Source organism: Phymastichus coffea, unplaced genomic scaffold (genome assembly GCF_024137745.1).
Source record: "Phymastichus coffea isolate CEN01 unplaced genomic scaffold, Cenicafe_Pcof_1.1 PCOF00149, whole genome shotgun sequence".
Classification (NCBI taxonomy): Eukaryota; Metazoa; Arthropoda; class Insecta; order Hymenoptera; family Eulophidae; genus Phymastichus; species Phymastichus coffea.
Genome location: NW_026706960.1, coordinates 6365 through 28736, shown reverse-complemented (window position 1 = coordinate 28736; position 22372 = coordinate 6365). Strand labels below are relative to the sequence as shown.

Sequence of the window (22372 nt, the reverse complement as noted above, 5' to 3'; positions counted from 1 at the left end):
TTCCGTCCGTCTGGACCCTTTTACGGAGAATCTATTTCGCTCTGTTTTCATGCGTACGGGCATCCATTGGTTCTTTCCATTATGCTAAGTATTTATTTGTTTGGATGGTAGAAAAATTACGGACAAGAGATTATCAAGAGCATATAAAATTGCAAGTTACCATTTGAATTCCCGCACCTCAAGCCGTTATCAATTTTCCCACGCACAAACCTGAAATAAATATCGAAAGAGAATGCTTACAAAACTAAACAATTTGCAGTTGTTCGGGATTTTCAGAGCAATTTCCACGCAAACGCGGCGTAATGTCCGGTGAAATCCGACTCTACGATTTGCACGAACATCGCGCGCAAAAAAAGGGGAGAGAAACCGAGATAACCGAGAAAAAAAATTAACGTATAGCTTGACAACGACGACCCCATTGTTCTTGTCCGCGTCATCGAATAATTCGGGCGACTCTTCTCACAAAGTGATTTACGCTGTGTGTGCAGCAACGACGACAGCTAAAGTGCACATGTTTGTATTCTCCGCGACAGACACACGCATCGAGAGCTGCGAGGATATACGCGACTTGCAGTCCTGTTAAAAGCGGTGCCATTTTTGTCCGACACTCGAGAGCGAGAGAGTTAATTTGTCTCCTCGACGACAAGCATCTTTTTATTTATGGCTTTTCACCTCTTCGCTCATCGAAAATGTTCGAACTTTCGAACCGCTACTATTTATATATATGTACTTCGAGCACAATTTGAAAAAAAAATTAATGCAATTGTTATTAATGGGGTGATATAACGACATAAGTTTAACTTCACAGACAATTTTTGAAAATAAGAAAAGGTAACGTGACTGTTATTAACGACGTGGTATACCAATTAACACAAATGTAACTCTCTCGTGAAAACTTTTTCCAAATAACGAATGTTTTCATTACGCCTTTTGATAAATCGCTCGCTCGCAAATGGCAAAGTAAAAACTTTATTTATCATTTCTGCTGAATGGGTCCGGTTATGTATGGGTACGTAGCCGCTCAGTCTCCCATAAAACAAATCGAAGTCTTTATTAATGGAGAAATTATATTAAGGCGGTGAAAAGACACTTTCCAAAAAATATACATAAACAATACTTTTAAACGTACGACAGCAGATCCATAAATAAAAGTGCTTAAGCATGTATTGACAAATCGAATTGAACGGAACGGGTAAAAGTAGATCTTTTCGAATCCCATTGTGATACATCGTTTCTCTCTCTCTCAGACTTAAATATCTCCGAGGATATCTCATTACAAATTATGATTCTTAGAAGCTGCCGAAACGAAAGCCGAGCCAAATTTTTCGCATAAATCAGTGAGACACATTTTTACACAAGAAAAGGGAGGGGAACCCCGTCGAATCGTAAACCGATTGCATCTCTGAAAATAAAAAGCGCAAGTTTTTTCTCTTTCTCCTTGAGCGCTGCCTTCTTCCGTTGTAAAGAGTCTTGTTCTTGACTGCTAATGAGTCTGCGTGAACTTAATTAGCTGGGAAATTGCTGCTGTCCGAAAATTGAGTTGTCCCAAGGCATTACTGAACAATGGTAATTATTTGTATTAATAGATACAGTTATTCGCGAGGAGATCATTGCTTGTGGATTAAAGTTAGTTTATTGACGCGGCAATCTTTATTATCGGTATACATCGCTACGCCCGATAATTGATGGTCCAACGCTGATCAAAAAACTGTCTCATATCTCATTTGCATGCTCACATCTTTGATGAATTACCCTAATCTCTGACACCAATTTATAATCGTTTTCGCGGTGCAACGCAAATCACCCATAATAAAGATGGCTGTGCACTACTCCGACAGGAACAATTAGCGCGTACAACCGCAGTGTCACATCTTCTCTCTCTCTCTCTCTCTCCCTTGAAACCTTGAGGGAGAAATAGCGAATACGCCGGAACGTTTATACGATCAGACGTTGACATGACAATGACCTACATCTGATGCGCTAATGGGTCGATCACGATTTTGTTGTAGCGCGGTTGCATAATTAGAGAATGTATATTTTTTGATAACAGCCGTATATTTTCAAGTAGGCCGAGAATTCGCAGCCAAGTCGAGAAAAAAAAGACGACTAAGAGCTGGGGCAGCACGTGCGCGCAAAGTTTGCAAAGCGTGACGGCACGAGGTCGAGGTCGTTCTTCAAACGTTTCGCAGTCATTCGATTTCGGGCGTGTAAATTTTTTGCGAGCTGGGAGAAGTTTGTTTGGGCCTCGGGCCAATTCAAGTCCATTCATTCTGCTCCGGACGCGCTCTCTAATCGAAAACCCATTGTTTTTCTGCACGAGCAGTCTTGCGCTACACACCGTCGTTCAATTGATGTTCGTTCGATTAATATAATGCTTCTGGAAGACGCGCAGAAAACGAAAAGCAAACTACGGTCAGCGAGGGAAACGAGAGAAAAAACTGATCCTCGGTAATCCACTGCCCCCGAATCTCTCATTGCTACCTTATACGCGTATAAGCTATACGAGTACGTTAAGTTTGAATGCGTGGTTTTCGCTGCGAAGCTTCGCAGAGCGAGAAGAAAAAAAGATACAATGAACTAATGATCAATGTACATCTTTCCCGCGCGTCTGCCAGCTTGAAACAAATTGCAGTTGCGAACGGGTCTGCAATCTAAATCACTTTGCTATTCATCATATTGTGAAATTTGCGCAGGGTTTACGGCATAAACATCGTAACGCGTCTCCGTCGACGAGAACATTCGGCGCCAATGTGGAAAAGACGTATTCGACTTGTTATGTGTCAGCGATGACGATCTCGTCCTTCGATCTTCAAAAAACTTATGTATTTGATGTATATCTTAGCCCATAATCTCGAAAGGCACGTGAGCGAGCGCACATCCCAAGATTCTAGTCTCCTCATTCGCGTGTCAACGCACTCGTGGGATGTCGGGAATTAGATTATGAAAAGCCGGCCTGATTATACTAACGAGCTGGCTCTTTTGTGTTGTAGGTACTAAGAAGCGAATCGACGATGTGACGGCGCCCAGGACTATTCACGAGATATCCGAACGAGCACTCAATTGCGGCCTCACACTGCCTGGTAAGTTGCTACGGTCCTCGTCGTTTTATTGATTCTTTGGAGAAGATTTTAATTGCAATGACGTAGCACGATTTATGGCGTACGCGTCGAAGAAAAGGCACAGATCAAGATGAAAAACACACGACGCGTCTGTCCCTGTTAATCAGACGTGAACCATCTGTAAAACAAACCCGCGCATCGATAGCCAATATAGCATATATATATATATATATATATATATATATATATATATATATATATATATATATATATATATATATATATATATATATATATATCGAAAAAAGAAGCGAAAAGACATCATAGAAATAACCCTTGAGGATTGCGCGCCCAGCAAAATGAACTTTCAATGCAATTACTCTTAACAAACAGTTTCCATCAGCGGCATATCATAATAGCCCTTGGGACTCTGTGTGTGTGCGCGCGAGAGGAACAGAACACGACAATCTTCGTTTCTCATCTTAACGCGCCGCGTGGAAATGATACACGCACGCTTTGCGAGAGAGAGAGAGAGAGAGAGAGAGATGATTAGGCGCTTTTGCGCGATTGCGTATGTGAAACCCGTTTTTCCCGATCGCGATATATAATACACGTATATGCGGCCGCGACCACCTACGTTTCATTCCCTTCGCGCGCACCCGATAATAACTGCACTGTCATGCCCTCTGTTCCGTTTGCCGTTGTTGCCGCCGCGAATAGTAGTAGTGTTCTGCAAGCTCATACATAGGGAGGTGTAGTCGTTGCGTCATCCCTCTCTTTGTATCTTCCTCGTTACGTGCGTTTTTCCGCTGCCTCCGTGGGTATTCGCAGCTGGGCACGCCGTTTATCGCGCACCTCGGAACACGTCGACGATTTAAATGACTCTTACACGCAGTCTCTTCGCTGTGTGTCACGGCAAATACGTTTGCGCGCTCGTTTGCACGTCGACTAATTGCAATTCACCGCTCTTCCTTTTGCAAATTCAACGCCTCGCGTGATTTCGAGCGCGTCAAGCACAAGCTCACGCTCGATCATTCAGAAGCGAGTCGCGGGTGCAGGACAATCGAAAGCATCAAAGGAGTAGTGGTAACAGTAGTAACCACGTGTTATGGGCACGCGGATACTAAGGCGTATAACAACTGCGTTACGCTGCGACATGCCCGCGATTCGCAAATCCCCGAACGACACAGCGAGTAGTGTGCATCGAACGCCGTGTTCTTCGCGCGCGCATCTGCCTGTACTTTTTGTGGCACGGTGTACGCTCGTTCGACGTCTTCGCGATGAGTATATGTAACGACGATCAACCGTCTCTCTCTCTGTTTCACTCGTAAATGTATCTTTACGCTCGCGAGGTGGAATCCTCGCGTAACGGCCTTGTAATTTTTCCCTTTGATTTACGACGCCCCGACGATTCTCGTCCCAAAGTGTCGTGAATTTTAATTAGCCCGCCGCGCGATTGGACCGAGGAGACGAAGAGAAAGAGAAAAAGAAGGCTGGGTTCGGAGAAGGTTTTTCTCTCCGAGAGAAATTGGGTGGTTTCGCAGCGGTGCTTCTAACGGTTCGCATGGAAATTTTGTCGCGCGCGCGCGCGCGTTGTTAAAACGCCAGGCAATCCATTAGCTCGCAGCGACCAAGTCGTCAAAGCTCGCCGGAGAGATGAGCCGTGGCGACAGAACGAGCCAAACGCAGTTTCATTAGCCGCGCGGAGATACAAATCGCTGGCATCCGCGTTTTCGATAAAGCGCCGTTGCGCTGACGCGCAAGCGTCGCGTAATCCAGCGAGCGGCGAGCGAGTCGCATCTTTACGAGGGCATTCGCTCGCGTCGATAAAGACGTTTCCTCTCGTAATGCATCCGTTACGGTACGGTGACATTCGTCATATCGCGCCAGAAAGAGAGAGAGAGAGAGAGAGAGAGAGAGAGATTTGCTGGACTTTTAACGGGATGCCTTAATTGACGTCGTTTCGCTTAAAGAGAAAAGAAGATAGATTGTTTGTCTATTCGATTAGATTGAATGTTTATTCAGTTGTTTGTTATTTTTTGCGGGAATTTTACGAGTTGATTGATGCGGTTTGTGATGGAAGGCAATGAACTGCTGGCAATCTAGGTATTTATTTTAGAAATCGAGTCTGATGTTTCACCGTAAACGAGCTGTAAGTGAAATTTTTAAATAGTTGATGATGATTTTCCTGTTATTGAGATTATATTTATCTATTGTCTATCAGTTAAAAGTAGTTAGTTTTTATTTTCTTTAACGGTGTGACTTCAGGTAGTCAGAGAATTTGCCATTAATTACATTGAAGAAATAGAGTCACGTAGTAGCCGGAGAACTCAATTAAAATTATTATGACAACAAAAGAATTGAAAACATAAAAATAAAAATTAGCGCTAGTTAAAATGATAAACGTAGACGGCAGTGCAGTAGAAAGTGAATTAGAAGTAAAGACGCGCTTCATGAGACACGGAAGATCACAGCCACGCAAGCGCAAGATGAGGGCGAAAAAAAACAAAGAAAAAAACTGGAACCCAGTAGTTGTAACTTTCTCGAGCTGGCGAGTGCCGAAAAAGCCGGGGTAATCCGTTTTAACACGTGTACCAGTTTGTAAAACATATCCGATGGCTGAGCAATGAGATGAGATGGTAGAAAGGGATTGTGGGGGCATGAGCGATTTCACGTGAACGCTCATTAATCAGCGCCCCGGCGAGGTCCCATAATTAGCTCCTCGTATAAGCAAACGCGTGTGCCGCGCCGCAGCCGCGAACGAAAAGAAGGAAGAGAGAGAAATGCAATTTATCAGTGATTCGCTACGGCTAAGATGCTGCTTTTGACCTCTTCAATTTCGTTGCGTGCGAGGCTTCGTCAGACGCCGTTGCTTGCTTTTTCTTTTAGCTTTTGTGATTCGATTCTTACTTGTTTGTTCGTGGATCGCCGTTGTTTAATCAATTGCAGCTCGCCGATTTTCATCTCACTGGTCGAAAATTATCTGCAGGTCAAATTTTATCGGAATCGCGCGAGCACCTTTCCCGAAAGATTTTGAATAGTTACGCTATCCGATGAGAAGATGGCCTTGTCTCTGCGGTTGAAATTTCACACGAGAACGAACAAAAAGACACCGCACGTCCGCACCGTTTATGGTAAGCTGTACGGAGAAGGGCAACGACCACATGGCAACAATAACTTTCGCACGAGATAGATTAATTAATTGAATACATGGTTGTATAACAGTCCAAAAAGAAAGAAAAGCAAAAGATTGGCTAATAAATCCATTTGGCGCGCGCGCGAAAGAAGTGGCTCTGCTTAACGCGTTTTTAATGCTTCGTAAATCATCGATAACCCTAAGCGCGCGCAAGTGCAATCTCAACGTGCAATTATCGCATTAAATGCTGATGTTTTCTCGTAAATTGCGCTCGCGCCGGCTGCTGCTGCTGCTGCTGTAAATTCACTTTTTAAGAAGTCAAATAAGTTGACGTAAATCACAGTAGGGCTTCATCTCCGACACGCGTATCATTGTTTTACGAATGCCAAATGCCTTTCGCGGTGTCAGCGTGTACTCCCATTGATGTACGATTGCCGCTTCGATAGCAATCGCGTTCGATAGCACCATTATATCGCATTGTCGCTGATGGATCGGCGCCAGAGAGATTCCGCGTAATTCCACAGATGTGACGCAACGATTACAGCTGTTTAATCTCGCGCTCGCGCTAATCGAACGAACGAAAGCGAAGGCAAAGCCAAGCGTGTCTTTCGCCTTGGACCGATCGACGCGATCAATGTCTAGCGCCGCAGTCGAAGCGAGCTCGCGTGCAAGCTGCGCGCCTTGTAACCCGGGCACTTCTTTCGCTTCGTTAAGAGTGCGCAAGAGCGCGTGGGCGCCGAATGTCTTTCAGCGTGCTTTTCTTGCCGCTCGCTTGCGCGCGCGCGCGCGAGAACTCGTTGTCAATTGCTTTCGCGCTCTCATTGTTCGTCGGGAATTTTGACTGACAGTCGGCACTTACTCTCGACTCGCGACCGCGAGTAATATGTGGGTCAAAGATTGCATCTCTGCGAAATGCGATAATGTTGAGATTTCTTTTTTCCTCGCTCGTTGTCGCCGGCGGTCAATGCGAGAAAGTAAACGCCGAAATATGTATAAAAAAAGGGGGAACCTTAACGAGGGTAGAGTAACTACTGATCAGAGGTAGATATATACGAGAAGGAAGAAAGCAAACGACGGCTCTTAAAATTCACTGGCAGCTTAACGAGTATTATTTAAGATCGAAAATGAGGAGCGTACGCGCGGAGGTGCACAATGTTAACGAAGCTGGCGCGCTGCCCCGAAAATCCATGTATGGGAACAATGTGCGCGCGCGTGTCATGGGAGAAAGTGACGACGGTACACTTCTGCTCTCCCGTTGCGCAAACAATCGGAGAGCAAAGGTGCGCGCCGAAGTTTTCCGAGGCGTATCGCCGAGTAGCGGATGCATTAGCCGACCCAAGCGAGATGTGAGAATGAGCTGAGCGCGCCCCTTTGGCCTCCGTGCTCGCCGCCGCCACCGCCGCCGCCGAAGATAAAGCCCGCGGTGAAAGTGACAAGCGAGTTGCAGAGCGAGAAAACGCGAGCGCTGATAAGACGAGCCGACCGCCGCTTCCGCGACTCGAGCCACTTTCCGCGCCACCCGCGGCCGGAAAATCGAGCCGGCGGCATTCTCAAAAGTCCCACGGAATTCACTCGGCGAGCGCGCGCCAGCTGACGCGACGGCGCGGAGCGTCTTCCCGCGAAAATCCCGTACGGCGCCGGGGAACGGACGTATCTCAGGCGTATGGCAGTTCGCTCGTTAAAACGTTAGGGGCCGTCCTTTTGTGCGCGCCGTCGCGAGCGCGAAGCCCGGCTAATTAATATCTCGCGTGCGCTGCTATGTAACGGCACTCGCGCGCAGGAGGAGGCCTCGCGCACGCAGCACACATTCGCGAAATTCACTTTTATGGACGGTAAATCATCGCGCGCTCGCGCGCTCGCGCGCGCCCCCATGGATAGAGCCTCGGCGAACGTTGTCCCCCTTCCGCGCCGCCCTTTCACGGCTCCCGTCTTCTCGCGCGGTCGCGAGTGGTCGCGAGTGGTCGCGAGTGGTCGCGAGTGGTCGCGAGTGGTCGCGAGTTTTCCTTCCTCCGCCGAGCCCATCAGGATCGCCAGATTGGTTAGCGGGTCAGCGGGTGTACGCACGCGCGCACCGAGAAAGTACTCGCGGGGTTAATCGGGCTTACTTTCGCGCGTATAATTACAGTTTCGCGATTAGACTTCTCTCATTGCGGAATTATACGCTGTTACTTTCGCGGCTAATTTCGCGCGCGCGGCGCGCCTCGGTTATTCCAAACAGCGTATTGCTTTGCTGGGATGCGCGATGTACGTCCGCGCGGAAATTGCCTCGTTTCCAAGATTTTAATTAGAATCGGCGTCGCTCGAGTTCGCGGACGAGCGGAAAAATCGGGCGTTTCTATTCGCTCGCTGCGATCGCAATGCGTTCCTGCAGATCTCGGCAGCCGGCCGGAAAGCCCAACCGATCCCAACAACCCGCTTGTGTCTCCGATCGGAACAACGCCCGACTGGCCCTGCACTCGACCCCCCCATCCCCCCGTCTTTTTTCCGTCGCCGCTACTATTATTATTTTATAGAGCCTCGTTAATTTGCATACTGCCAGTTTTTGCGCGCTAGAGAGAGATACGATCGACGATAAATTAGCCGCGTGATTAATGCTCGACTTGTTTTTGCGCCATTAGTCCGCGCGCGGCGGATTAATTCTCAACGATGTGGGCAATGATAATGCGTAATTACTTAATCTTCATTCCGAGACGCGTGCTTTTTCCTTTACTAGACGACTGAGCGATGCGATTATAATCCCCGTCGTTTTATACGCAGGCCGCCGCGAGAGAGGACGTGTATACAGATATAAACACACCTCGCAGGCCTCGCCGCCGAGATTGATCAGGTAGTTTGAGGATTAATGACAGTCTTCGGAGATATTGAAATGATCGTCGACAGAGTGCTGCGGCGCGGCCTTTTTCGTCGGTTTTTGTTTGATTTACCGGTCGCCCTTACGCGTCCATTGCACCCTCGTACTTTTCGCGTGTATTCCATGACCATCGAGATTTCTTCTGACGACGCTTCGTTACTTGTCAATGGTTGCAGGCTACGCAGACGTCGCGAGCAGACCAGTGCTGGAATTCGATGGAGGCTCAACGCGGCGGGAAGTCGTGTCGTCTCGGGAAATGGCCACTCTTCTGCTCTACCTCGCACGTCTACCAAGGTGAGTACTTTTTGCGCTTGTATCGCATTCTGCGTGTTTAATGCTACTGCCGCGCAACACGGCTCTCGCCTTGTCCTTTTTCACGCCTACCGCTCACCTTTCCTTGTTTACGTGTTTCGCGAATGTTTATATTGGCTCTACACGTGTGTTTCCAATTTTTTTTCTTCGTCACAGTTGAATTTAATCCCGGCATTTAAATACTTCTACGGGGCAACGTGCACCTGCATAAATTCACTGGGTTATTGAATTTCGTAAATAGAGAAGCCTGCAAGTCCACTCATACGGTATGACATTGCATGTTTTCTTGAGATAATTTCCGGTGGAAATCTTCTCGAAAGAAGGAAAACAGAACAAAAGACACCGAAAGAAAAGAAAATTGCACGTTTTACCAAATAAAGCGCAGATTTTCAATCACCATAAACCACGTGCGCAGCCATCAGCTGTCAAGCGAATAGTTTTGAGAGCCATAACCAAGCCCGTAAAACTAGATACAGTCGTAACTCATGCTAACGCGTTAAAAAATCTGCCAGCGCAAGCGCGAGAGGCGCGCGCTTTAATATACGCAACAGAAGTAATAATTTTCTAATAAGTCGCATCTGCCGTCGTACGACACTTTTCCCCGGCGACACTCTATATTAAAGCTTCGCATAGGCACCAGCGCAGCGCGAGATATTAGTCCATCCGCATCTCGCGCAACCTCATACGCGTTAAATTATATACATCCTTTCGACGCAGAGAGAGAGAGAGAGAGGATTCTTAATAGAGACGTCGTGTACACGTACGCGTGTGTACATAAATTCACGGGGCTGCGGCATACGTAATTTGAATTTCTTAATGAATTTTTCCGTAAGAATTTCGCGCGCAAGAATGTTGGGAGAGAAGAAAAGGAAAAAAAAGGAGTAACGAAAGCGGAAAAAAGGCGAGTGGCACAAGAAGCCCCCCAGGGTGCACAAGTTCCTAAGCGCAAGTCGTGCAACGATTTTATGAGCTTCCCTCTCCTCGCCCCTTCGTGCCGTTTGGCCGTCTAGTCGCGAAGGAATCGCTTAAAATTATGACAACTCGAACGGCTTCTCGTTACTTGGCGCGCGATTTATGCCTCTCCTTTCCTCTTTCTATTCTCCTCTGGCGACTTGAAAAATCTTCGAAAAGCCGAGGCTTCTTTTTCCAGTTCGAATAAGGAATTGGTTTACGGCTTGATCGCTCGGTCGCGACGGTGAAAGCTCCCGTCCCGTTTGTCGACTTTAACAATCGCGCTCTGTAATCCCAAGTGGGAGAGATGCCTTCGTTGACAGATTAGAACGAGCGCATATACTAATAAAAGTCCCGGGGCGAAAGTCAGCGATAAATCTTTTCGGACGCTGCATGTGCACGTAGCGGAAAAGCCGATTTGGTAATTGGCCTTAGGGCGACGCTCGTTTGCGTCACGACGCCATAATAATTGTCGTTTTTCGCTCGCTGACAAACAAATCCCCCCCGCGAGATATGACGCGCGCCTGCTTGTCGGGCGTCCCGTAAAGCAGCGATAAATTGTCGTTGAAATATTCATTGACATTCTGTCGACTTCCCGTGGCTTTTGAAAGAAACGAGAATCAATAATTTGCGAGTCGCGTCGCTGGGAGCGCCGTCCCAACAATTTCCTCCCAAGTCGGAGCTCAATTGCACTGAGCTTATAAATATCCGAGTCGATTGACCGGGAAGCAATTAGCGCACATCCGCGTCCCCTTTCTTCAAAGTCCAGCAACACCATCGAATTCAACCCGACTACTGAATTATAATCGTGTCGATAATGCATCTACGACTACCCTACGAGCTGAAGCTGCTGTGGCCAACGATCCGACGCGAGCCTTTCGAATTTCGCGAAAGGGAATATGTATGCATTCGCGAGTGCGTTGGCAAGCAACCTGCAATGATCCACCGCAGTGTACACCTGACCGCGTGTTGCAAACGTGCTGGCAGTGTATGAGTTACGGCCAAGCATCAATGTATGTACCTTATCTTCTCTCTTCTCCGTCGTCCATTGTTTAGCGCTCGAGCTCCAATTATTCCTCTGCGCCGCGAGACTCTTGCTTTGTTTTTCAGTGGCGAGGATGAGCATAAATTTTACTTTTTAGAGTCCCCCCCTCCCCCCCCCCCCCCCCGCCCTTCCTCGTGGCTTGCACTGCGTGCGCTTTTTTTATCTTTTACCGCTGGAATATATATGTTTCACGAGGGCTCGCGGCCAGTACGGTGTACTTTCGCCTCCGCGCGTTTCGCTTTCGTTTTTGCGTTTGCTTTTTGCCTGCGATGAAAAACCGCGGAATTCCCGTCTTCCTCGTTTTACGACACGGAACGAAAGAAGACGCCAAAATACTTTCTTTTTCAAAGGGAGTTTATAACTCAATTTTAGGGCCACGTCCTCGCGAGAATCACTGGCTGCAATCGATGAAAAAAAAAGTAGCGTTGGCGCCGAAACGAAGAAAGAACGAACTCGCTCGAAGACACAGGCGAAGAGCGCGCGAGGTACGCTCGTTTTTCCATGCATTCGGAGCGCACCTTTTGTAAAATTGACTTATTTCCTTTGCGCCGCGGCCGCCCTCGTTTTCATTGGACTGACCTTCGCAGGCCGCGAGGAGTATAGTGGGTGGACGAGTTATGCTGGCCGTGATGGATGCATCTGTCGATCGGCAAGATCCGATACGCAGCGAATGCAGCGCGTGCGCGGAATGCCGAAGCGACGCTTAAATCATGCCTTGACGTATGTACGGATGAACAATTATTCGGAGCGGAGTTGGCTCAAGGAAAAAAAGACTAAGCCGATGCTAAACTGGTTTTGCGCGCAGAAGCCACGCGGAGCTTCTAAATATGCTCGACGACTTTTATAGAGAAAACTCTTTATTTCCCTGGACTTATATGGGGATGATAGCGCTCGCTTATGATTCATGACTATGCGAGAGCCGATGCGCGATGCCCTCGTACACGCGCGGGCAATCTGGAACGGCGCGTAATCGTTGGTTAATTAGCCGCGGTGCGCCGCCGATTGAATGGCATTGTGCGCGTCGCGATCGCGCTCCGTTTCCTTTCGCGGATTTTCGCCGTTGGCCTAATCGCGATAGAGAGTCGCCGAAAGTGCGCGCGGCCGATGTACATATGGCCGCGGATTCGCGTGCAATTAGACATGCTGATGGATGCCCGATGCTTCGCTTGGATTGACAACGGCGATCGATCGCCTCCCCTACGCGGACGCTCAATTTCTCCTTCGAGCCAATTCGTTTTGTTGCGGCGTGGAAACGCGTCAGAGAGAGAGAGAGAGAGAGAGAGAGAGAGAGAGAGAGAGAGAGAGAGAGAGAGAGAGAGAGAGAGAGAGAGAGAGAGAGAGAGAGAGAGAGATGGACACTGGCACGCGGACAAGAAAATGCGTTCGGCAAACGTCGCGACGGGCGCGCACCGCGCCAAGAAAACGTGGGAAAGCCGGTGCGCGCGCGCGACCTACGTCTCGTTAGCGCTGAGGTTTTCCGCGCTCCGTAGAGAGGCGCGCGCGCGCGGTGCACCCAATTGCTCTCGAGGCGGAGAAATCCGAATGAGCCGCGCGATCACTTGGGAAAACTCGCATCCATGTTATTATAATATCCTGGCCTTAAGCTAGCGCCGATAATGCGCGCGCACGTGCACGTACACTGCTCAATGGACAATAGCGCAGATGCTTGATAAGCGAGCGGCGATCGTGTAATCGTCCGATTCTTTTCGTTTCAGCGTGGACAGCTCGCAGGAGTTCGCGCTGCTCGTCAACGCCAATTCCAAGGAGGAGGTGGAGACTCTCGATCGAGCGCTCAATCTCGTCAAGGTGAGTGCGATCCTTCTAATCGGAGCTTTGTCGAGGCTCGTCGAGTGATAAATCGTTAAATGTCAGACTATCAATTTATATTACGTGAAATCGGCAAACACGTGCAACACGCGTCTTACGCAATTCGACGTATCGTCTCTTCGAGCGATGGTCGAAAATGCGGCGCTCTCCATTGCACCGGCGGCCCGGCAAAAAGTGAAATTAAGCCCATCGAGGATTATCGGAACACTTGTAACGAGCGATTCCGCTCGATCCGGGAGTCGCTCGACCGGCGGCTAATTAATTTTTACCGAGAGCGTCTCTCGAAAAGCCCCGGCTTCGCGAATAATAATTAATCCTCTCTTGTGGCGATTTCACTCAAAGCCCTTGGCGAACGAAACGAAAAGAAAAAAAAAATACAGAAAACAAAGAAAAAAAGAAAACGAAGCAATGCTTGACTTTTTCAGGGCAAGCTCAGAGCGGCGCAAGCGTATCTGCTGCGCAGTGCACCGGAAGGCAGGTCGTGCGACCTCTTTACACGTAGCCACCTCAAGGTAAGTGCATAATCCTCCGACGGAAATTCGCGCGATTCCCGCGCGTGGAGAAAGTCGCGAGCGAAAAATAAATAAAAAATGATCAATGGCCGCGCCAGGATTCGTTCGTGCGTACTTCTGACGATTCGCTTTGAATGTGCCGCGCGAGACGACATTATCAAACGACTACTCCGCCCCGATAAAAAGGACTAATTAACGTAGCCAGGGGTTCGCGTAGCGAAGGAAAAAGTAAAAAGCCGAGTCTTTGTTGTGACTGCGCCGTGCTAATAAAGTAACGCCACGATCGTTCCATTGGATTTCTACCCCTTCTTTTTTTTCTTTTGTGCGTGTGCCGCGTGCGGGTTTTGTGTCGCGAAGAGACCAGGTAATAAGGGTGCCACGCAACGATCGTTTGCATTCGATGTTTATGCGGGGCTTTTCGCCGCGTGCACGCTCTCCGAGTTCCATTGTCGAACGGAAAAAAGGTAAATTGAATTCTGGCCGGACTTAATAGTTTGAATATCGGTATTTATTCTTGAGTTTTATTGCTTATATAATGCTCGGAAGCATTTTATCGATTGTTTTCATCTTTCTTCTTCCAGTATGCAACTATAAATAAAAACAGGGCTTTGTAGTTGAGGATCGGAATTGTTCTCCTTCCACAACTTGCTAACACGGTTTTCCCATTAAAAAAATCTTTCGATTTAGCAATTTCATAATCATAAACAGTTAGAAAACGTAAACATTCGCACGACTATCGCGAGACGAAAAGAATAACAATATACGTAACGTCATCCTCGTGAAAAATGCCATCCCCGCGAGATTCAGAGGACAATAGAAATAGAATTCGTATCGCGTCGACACCACACAACAAGTGTCTTTCTCGTGGCATCAGCAGAAACTCGATCAAAAACAGAGTAAGAAGTGGAAGGGAAAGAATGAGAAACGTGGTGGTGTTTTGCCTTTTGATTACAGACCGTAAACGTGGACGAGAGCACACTGGAAAAACACATCCCCAGGCGAACAACGGACTACAATCACGAGCACTGCGTCGCCTTCTACAAGGTAAGATTACACTTCTGCATGCGCATTATTATACGGACCGAAGATTCTAGGCCGCGCGGTGACATAACAATCAAAATAAGCGGCATGCGCGACGAGAGAAGAGGCTTCTTGGAATAAAAAATGACGTGGCAAAAGGCTGATAGCTCGCTGATGGATTGTTATTGCGAGTGTCATGTGTTCGCGATTTTAATAAAATTCGAATGATCCTGAAGATGAACTGGTTCTCGATCAGAATCTTCACCGTTATGCGAATGCCCATCAATTTCGAATTAAAGTTCGTTAACCTAGCCGCAGCGATGACTCTTCTTCCGCGATCGTTCACATTAACATAATGCATCCTCGTGAAAAAATAATAATAATAATAAACTTCGATGCATATTCGTGGTGTATTTTTTCAAATAATTTTTCATCTAAAATTGTTCGCCGTTACCGAAAACAAGGTCCGTCATTGAATATTCAATCAGGCGAATGCAACGCAGCGTTGACAATGCGTTGGTGCAATTCAATAGACCTCGTTTTCCCCGGCGACACAACTTTCGCCGCGTGAGCAACAAGCGACTCATCGTCACACGCAGTGGCAGCGCTGACAATGCCTAATCTAATCGCTCGCACTTGTCGGTAGACTGTTCTGTTCGCGAAATTTGGCAAATTCTGTTTGTTGGGTATTATTTGCATTTAGTAGAATTACGAAAATATATAAAGAGCTTTTTATTATTTGCGTCACACTGACGACTAAACCGTAGGTAATTTGTGGTTATAATTAATTCACTTGGAGGTGAGACGAGGATAGATCCAATTAGCCGAATAACTTCAGCAACCAAGACGTTGCTGGAAATTTATAAAACTTGTTTTATCTCACTTGATAACTTTTGCATAATCAACATAAAAAGGTGTTTGACATAATAATACGTACGAGATTGTGGCCATTTCAATAATTACCAACGCTCAAAATTCAACCAACGCTATACTTTTTCGCGGACTGTACGCATATGAATAAGATCCAACAAGCGAAAAAGGAAAAACGAACAAACAAACACGTCAACGATGTGACGCTACGAAAATTGTGCGTCATAAGCGTTCAGCTAATCCAAGCTCATGAAGAAAGTCATACATCAATCACGTTGATAGCGACAGCGGCGGGAGCAGCAGCAGCGGCGGCAGCTGAACTTGTCCTCGATCGAAAATCTCACGATCTCACGCTTCTAATCCACTGCGCGCTGATCTCGAGGTTTATATACACACGCACGCACTTTGATTTACAGCTCGCGCTATCTCTTGACCCTGCTGCCAGTTTGCGCGCGTGGCGCGCTATTATCGCTTCGTCGCGCCGTTTTACTTTCTAATTCGATTGCCAAGCCAAAGCTTATCGAGCCCTAATTGCGGGCTCCTCACACGGCAAAAGTCATCGCTTATTCAATCTATCAGCTCTGCGATTATCTAATGTGTGGCACTGTTGGCTAATAGTAATCATTGTTTTATGGACCCCAGACTGTTACGAAATTAATTGAACGCTGATTTGAGCCAAGTGTCAGTTGGTAATTTGGCGGTTGCGGGGAATTCTTTTTAAAGTGAGGATAATTGTAGCTAGAATGTGGGCCGTGTTAGTGTAACTCGCTGGGGAACGAGTTAGAGAAGTATGTCTCTGAACGTATTCCAGTAGCTTTAATTTAAACGCGCAGGTCGACAAGTATTTGGGCGCAAGCCAAACGCGGCAACGATATCGCATCGTTTTTAAAATTCATCAAACCTTGATTAAAATACTGCTAAATAGTTTGCGTATTGCTCGCGAGAAATCTTCAAGCAATGATCAATGTCCAGCGAAAAAAATCTCCTCGCGCGGCATGAGAATGGTCATTTTGGAACGAATCCCCTTGCGACAGTAAAAAAAAAACTCTTCTACCAAGATGATTTCCATCATTACAAAAGCAATTCCTTACAAAAGATTTTGAGGAAAAATCCTCTTGCGGTAAGACGATTCCTCTCGATTTCAGAAGATATCTTGCTTTACGTGTTTCACAAAAGATCACCGTGTCACCCACATGTACCTTTCACATTAAGGCCCTCATAGATTCTTCTTCAAATTCGAACTGTAGTTCCTTAACGTTAAGCAATAAACGAAAACACCTTGTAAGTATGGAACCGACAGTGAAAGGAAGTTTCTTCTTACCATCTGTTTCGAGTCGAGTGCCGGCGCGCGGCAGTGAGATCGTCTTTATGCGGCGCGGCTTTATCTGGTGAGCGGCCTAGAAAGGCCTTTCACTCTACGAGACATGAGGAAAATCAGAGAAAACGCTTTTATCGGCATCGGTGGTTCAGTGGTAGAATGCTCGCCTGCCACGCGGGCGGCCCGGGTTCGATTCCCGGCCGATGCATTTTTGCCTTTTGCTACTTATCATTTGCAATGATTTATCATTGCAATGATTTATCGGATTAACGATCGATTTCACGTCTCCAAAGGTTTACCAAGCCTTGGCTCGGCTGCGGTGGCTTTGACACCGTTAATTTTGCAACTGAAATCGTTTTGCACGATTCACGAACGAATAACTTAATTTAACTGTTGCATGGCTAATAAACATTTTCGTCGGCGATTACTGCTACGATCAGTCAAATACTAAGAAGTTTGTCACACAGAATGCTAAATTTCCTAACTAATATCGGAGTAAGTTATTTGTATAACGTTAAAATTATTATCCCCTTGCATTAGCACAGCTTGCAATTGCTACTCACAATTGAAACGTGTCATCATTTTCTATAATATTAAATTTAAAAGTTACTCGTTAATCAAATGTTCAGTCGTTCGCGCCATTCGATCTTGGCACTAACTGTTGCCTCTTACGCAAGCCTTGTGCTCGGCCTTGATCTTGACACTTGACTTTGTCGTTGATCATTCGCAGGAATACGACAGCGTGATGACGGAGTGGCAAGCAGCCGGTCGCCGACTCGCCCTCGAAATGTCCGAGTTAAAAGAGTGCACGAGCCTGTCGGGCAGTCTGACACCCCTCAATAGACTGCTTGCCGACCCGACCCTACGACGCACCGCCCAAGATGCCGAGGAGGTCATGGCTCAGCTTGAGGAGAGAGCTGCTTCGTTGGCGAACGTCGATCATGTCAGGTGAGAATAACAGTTCGGAGTGATTTGTTTTTCAAACACCGATGGTGCGAACACGACGTACCTTAGATCGCCACCAGTGTGTCGTATTATTTCACCGATTAGGCCTATATTTTTATCAAGAAACTCGTAGTCTTGCCCCACCACGTGAAACAATTTTGTCTGACATTATCCATTACGTATAAAAGTGATTATTTATAATGTTACGTATGATATTATATATAATCTAGAAATATTATTCACGATCAAAAAATCATGCATTATTTCAGAAAATTATGGGTAATGATAGGCACCAGATTTAACGTGGCGTGCGACCGACCCCACGCTGGCCGTCATATCTCAACAATTTTCATTCAGTCTTTTATTAACGAGATCTTTGATAAATAAGGAAAATAACGAGTAATCGATCTAATTCGCTGTAGTTTGCGCATTCACTTGAATTTCAAATAAAAGGCAAATTAAATTTTTCCATCGGAGCTTTGGCAAAGCCTAGAAAAGCGTTCGCGACCCGAAAAACCAACGAAAAAAAGCCAAGAGAAAGGCCGCGAACGATCGCAACGTGAGAAAATGACTCGAAGCCAACGCACGATTGGTTGGAGAAACGTTTTATTGTACCGCGGCGGCACACGAACACACATATTCATATGGAAAATGAAAATGGTTTGCTTTCATTGTCACCGCTGCGACGCAGGCTGTCGCTGGAACGAGCGCGTCGACTCGTCGAGGAGGTCGGCAATGCTGCCACGCGACTCGAGTCGTCGTTCGAGTCACGTCGCGCAACCATACGCAACCTTGCTGTGCTGAGGAGCATCGAGGACCAGGCGCGCGAGGTGAGTGCTTTTCACCCTTCTTCCCTATCGCCTCGCTGCCAGCGAGGAGTTTCGTCGTTGCCCCGGGTTCGAATGAAATCCTAGCGATTAGGACGTGGCTCGCTTTGCGGACGCGAGCAATTTAGCGAGAATAACCGAGGCGACGTTGCACACCCGTCGCGGAGAGACGACATAGTTTTGCTAGTGTTTTGCGCGGACGCACCTCCGTGCTTACACTCAGCGAGCATTCGTCAGTCACTAATCATTGCAAACGGATCATGGATTTGCTACAACATTCCAGCCGATCGAGCACAACGAAAGCCAATCTACGCGCAACATCGTCCCATCGACTGACGTGCTGTAAAAAAGGTCAGGCCGTTAAATCGTCATAACGAGGTTGCACGCGAACGCGAAGGAGGAGCACGTACGAGTAAATTGATTCCCGTCCTCGAGTTATTGATACAAGATATAAACAGGAAGAGAAATTCACTTGGCGAAGTTTTCGCGAATGAAAATTAAGCCGATACGCCGGGTTAATTGGGTTTAAGCGCGCCGAGCGATAAGATTGCTTTAACCGACGTTTAGTTGGTTCAGGGGCACGGCGAGGGCTAATTTATTTTTCGCGAGCTATCGCTGTCTGCTAGATAAGATCTCGTGTATAATTTGGCGAATCGTTTGATTTCTCGGCACATGTTAGCTTTGGAATTGGGATTGTAAAATGTGACTTGGAAGCGGAATCCGTTCGAAATAGGAATCACAACAACTGAAAACAAGTGTTGTTCTGCAGTCGCCTAATTTAATTATCGTGGTCGTATAATGAACTCATAAATCAACTCAACGCACGGCTGTCAATAGTTAGTCAGCCATCTCTCGAGAACATCATTAGTCTCTCCAGGCAGCCAACTATATCGTTTGTAAAGCCATCTCACACGGACCATTCTAGAAAGAGAAGACTCGTATGCGTCGTTCGCCTCGACTTTGAAAAGCCACGGAGAGGATCGGTCGGAAATGTCGCTGGTTATTTAATATTCCAAAGGCTAAAAAAGTCGAAGCGTTGTGCGTGCTCGGTCACCCCAAAATAACGCGTCATAACGGTGGTCACAGCAGCGGTAGCGCGCTCGTTAATCAACGCCGCCCGCCGCACCTAACTCGGACTAACGGTTTGTGTTGCTCGTCGCCGCACCGCCTGGGAATCCGATGCACTTTTCGGCGCGTACGCGTGCATGTCGATCGATTGTCATGGAGATTGTCTTCGTCGTTCCTTCTTAGCCGTTCGGCCGCCCAATGAATTGATCGCGAGAGGCGCGGCTCGACAAATGTCCTCTGCGCTCGAGAACGTCATGAAATTCCGTATGCTCTTCTTCGTCGAGTTTTTCCCTTTGAGAAGTCGATCGTGCGTTTCCTGACGATAGACGCCTAGAACTAGTTTTTCTATTGAAAGCATTTTCGAAAACCACAATGCGCGCGCGCGACCGATCGACTATTGAAAAGCCGTCGTAAAAGTCAAGCCGAACCGCTAACGGTGCATCGAAAAATGAATACGACGACTTTCTCAGAGCCCAAAAAAAATTAATAACGGGCTAATATAGTCTTGACTCCGTTTTAATAAATCCTTGAACGATGACAATTACCCGCGATGATTAAAAGCATCAAGGCGATGGTTATCGATCGCCGCTGTATTTCCGTAAATGGCGGGCCTCTTCTCTCAGTCAGTGTTTCACGAGCCAGACACAATTTTTGGTTTATTGCCGCGCGCGCGCCTTCGCGTCCGAAGGTCGTATACCTGTCGGCCCCGTAAAACTGTCGTGGGGCACTTTTTCGACGGTGGCACTCTTTTTCTTTTTGGCGCGTCTCATAAAGCCCGGGAAAATTGGAGTACAGGTGGAGCTCCCGTCGCTATGCGAAGACAGGGATCGTTCAAGCTGAATGCAAATGTCGATACTCCTTCGAGGGAAAATCAATCAGCGTGCTTTACGACACCTGACGTCCCAGTTATCACTAATCGTCCAGCAATGAATCCGATCCACGCCGACGAAGAGGACACCCACGCACCGCACGGCGCACAAAAGAAGGACAAACTCAGCGCTCGTCGCGCTGTTTCCATCGGTCGTGCGACCCCGAGATACGCGCCGAAAAACAAACACATCGCGGCGACTCGATCAGCTGTTAAATGCCGTTAGCTTAGCCCAGGTATATGAGCCGCGGGCCCTATCCCACACTGTCGCTGCGCGCCTTATATGCAGCACTCAAATGTGGGTCGCGACGATCTGTCTAATCGCGTTCGCGATATGAAAACAAAAGCTTATAGAAAGTGCATTTGCACTGGGTTATTAGGTGACGGCATTTGTTGGTTTTAACGACGAGCTGACAAGCTTTATTTAATTCTTTGTTTTTTTTTTGCTTCGGCTTGTGGTTGTTTCTTTCTTATCTTTTCTCGAAAAGGGGTGTGGTAATTGTGGGTTTTGGATGAAAAGCGAGAATTGAAAGACTCGGAGATCTTTTCGTATTGGGATATTGTATGATTTGGGCAGACAGTACTGAGAGCTTTTCAATAGATGGAGTTACTTTAATGTGACTGTATATTTGTTCTCTAGTTTATGAAAGAAAAAAATAATTTTACAAGTTGAACCCTAAATTTAATATCTTAGAGTTTATTTATTGATTTAAAAACTTACATATTAGAATAAGTAATAAATTAAGATGATACAGTTATGTCTGATTAATAAAATAAATTAAAAATCTTTTCTTTGCTTACACTCTGACAGCTTTTTTCAACTTTGAATGCATATAACAGCCAAAGAAAATCGAATTAAAACTATTTATTACACAAAACAAAGATCACCAAATAGTCCATTTTCCACAAGAATCTATTGAGTCTCACTCGTACTTTGAACACATCTCCGTAAATCGTCGAGAGCATCTTCCTCGTCACCTAAAAAAAACAATCCCTTCAGGAAAGTCTCGACATTGCATCACCAAAGGAGAAGCCGCAAAAGAATAAGCAGCGTTGACACTGTCGCGCTTGTAAAAAGCAACGACTTCCCCCTGTCGTGATTTTCAGCCATGTGCGCTTTCGTCGTTAAGGAAAACTAAGCTGCGCGCGCGTGCAAAAAAGTTGCTGCACGCATGCAGCCGCCAAAGGCAGAGAGGGAGAACGCACACACGACGTTCTACTTTAATCAGCGTTCCCCGCCAATCTATTTCTTTTTCCATAACGAATGTTATTCAATAATCCCTGCGCGATTCGTAATAACGCGAACGTTATTGCTGGCGACGTTGTACTGTTAGAGGCAATCGTTGAGACATTTAAGTACGGTTAGACTGCGACTTTTTCCTCCTTTTTCTGAAGGAATGTATGTGATTTCGAGCATACCGACTATTTCTTGTTTTTTTTTACTGCTTGCACGTTGTGTTGTGGTGCTCTCGATGCAGAAATATTTAAATTGACTGAATAATAAATCATTTCGTGTTTGGGTCGACGCGAATGTAATTAAGAATCGTTAAACCTTGTACTTCACGAGATGTTGATTTTCGCATATAATAACTTATTATAATAACAAATATACATGTTTAAAAGTTTGACACTGAAGATTTTTAAAATCTTTTAAAGTAAATATTACTACACACTATATTTTATGAAATATTCAAATGGAACCTTCTTATATAAAGAGCAGCAAAATTAACGAGTACTCAAACAAAAAGTAAAAAAACTCTCAT

General features: G+C 46.5%; 1 protein-coding gene and 1 non-coding gene across 2 annotated transcripts in view; both read left to right on the top strand.

The window, feature by feature from the left end:
- Positions 1-18676, top strand: part of LOC131672382 (uncharacterized) — a gene marked incomplete at its 3' end in the record, with an annotated part of 198591 nt that extends 179915 nt beyond the window's left edge. Inside the window, exons 8-14 of the mRNA XM_058949573.1 lie at positions 2991-3080; positions 9223-9340; positions 13070-13160; positions 13607-13693; positions 14648-14737; positions 17632-17849; positions 18538-18676. Coding sequence (XP_058805556.1) covers positions 2991-3080; positions 9223-9340; positions 13070-13160; positions 13607-13693; positions 14648-14737; positions 17632-17849; positions 18538-18676 — 833 coding nt within the window. The remainder of the gene's footprint in view (positions 1-2990; positions 3081-9222; positions 9341-13069; positions 13161-13606; positions 13694-14647; positions 14738-17631; positions 17850-18537) is intronic.
- Positions 17039-17109, top strand: Trnag-gcc (transfer RNA glycine (anticodon GCC)). The gene has a single exon. It is a non-coding gene; the product is annotated as a tRNA-Gly (tRNA).
- Positions 18677-22372: the final 3696 nt, after the last annotated feature.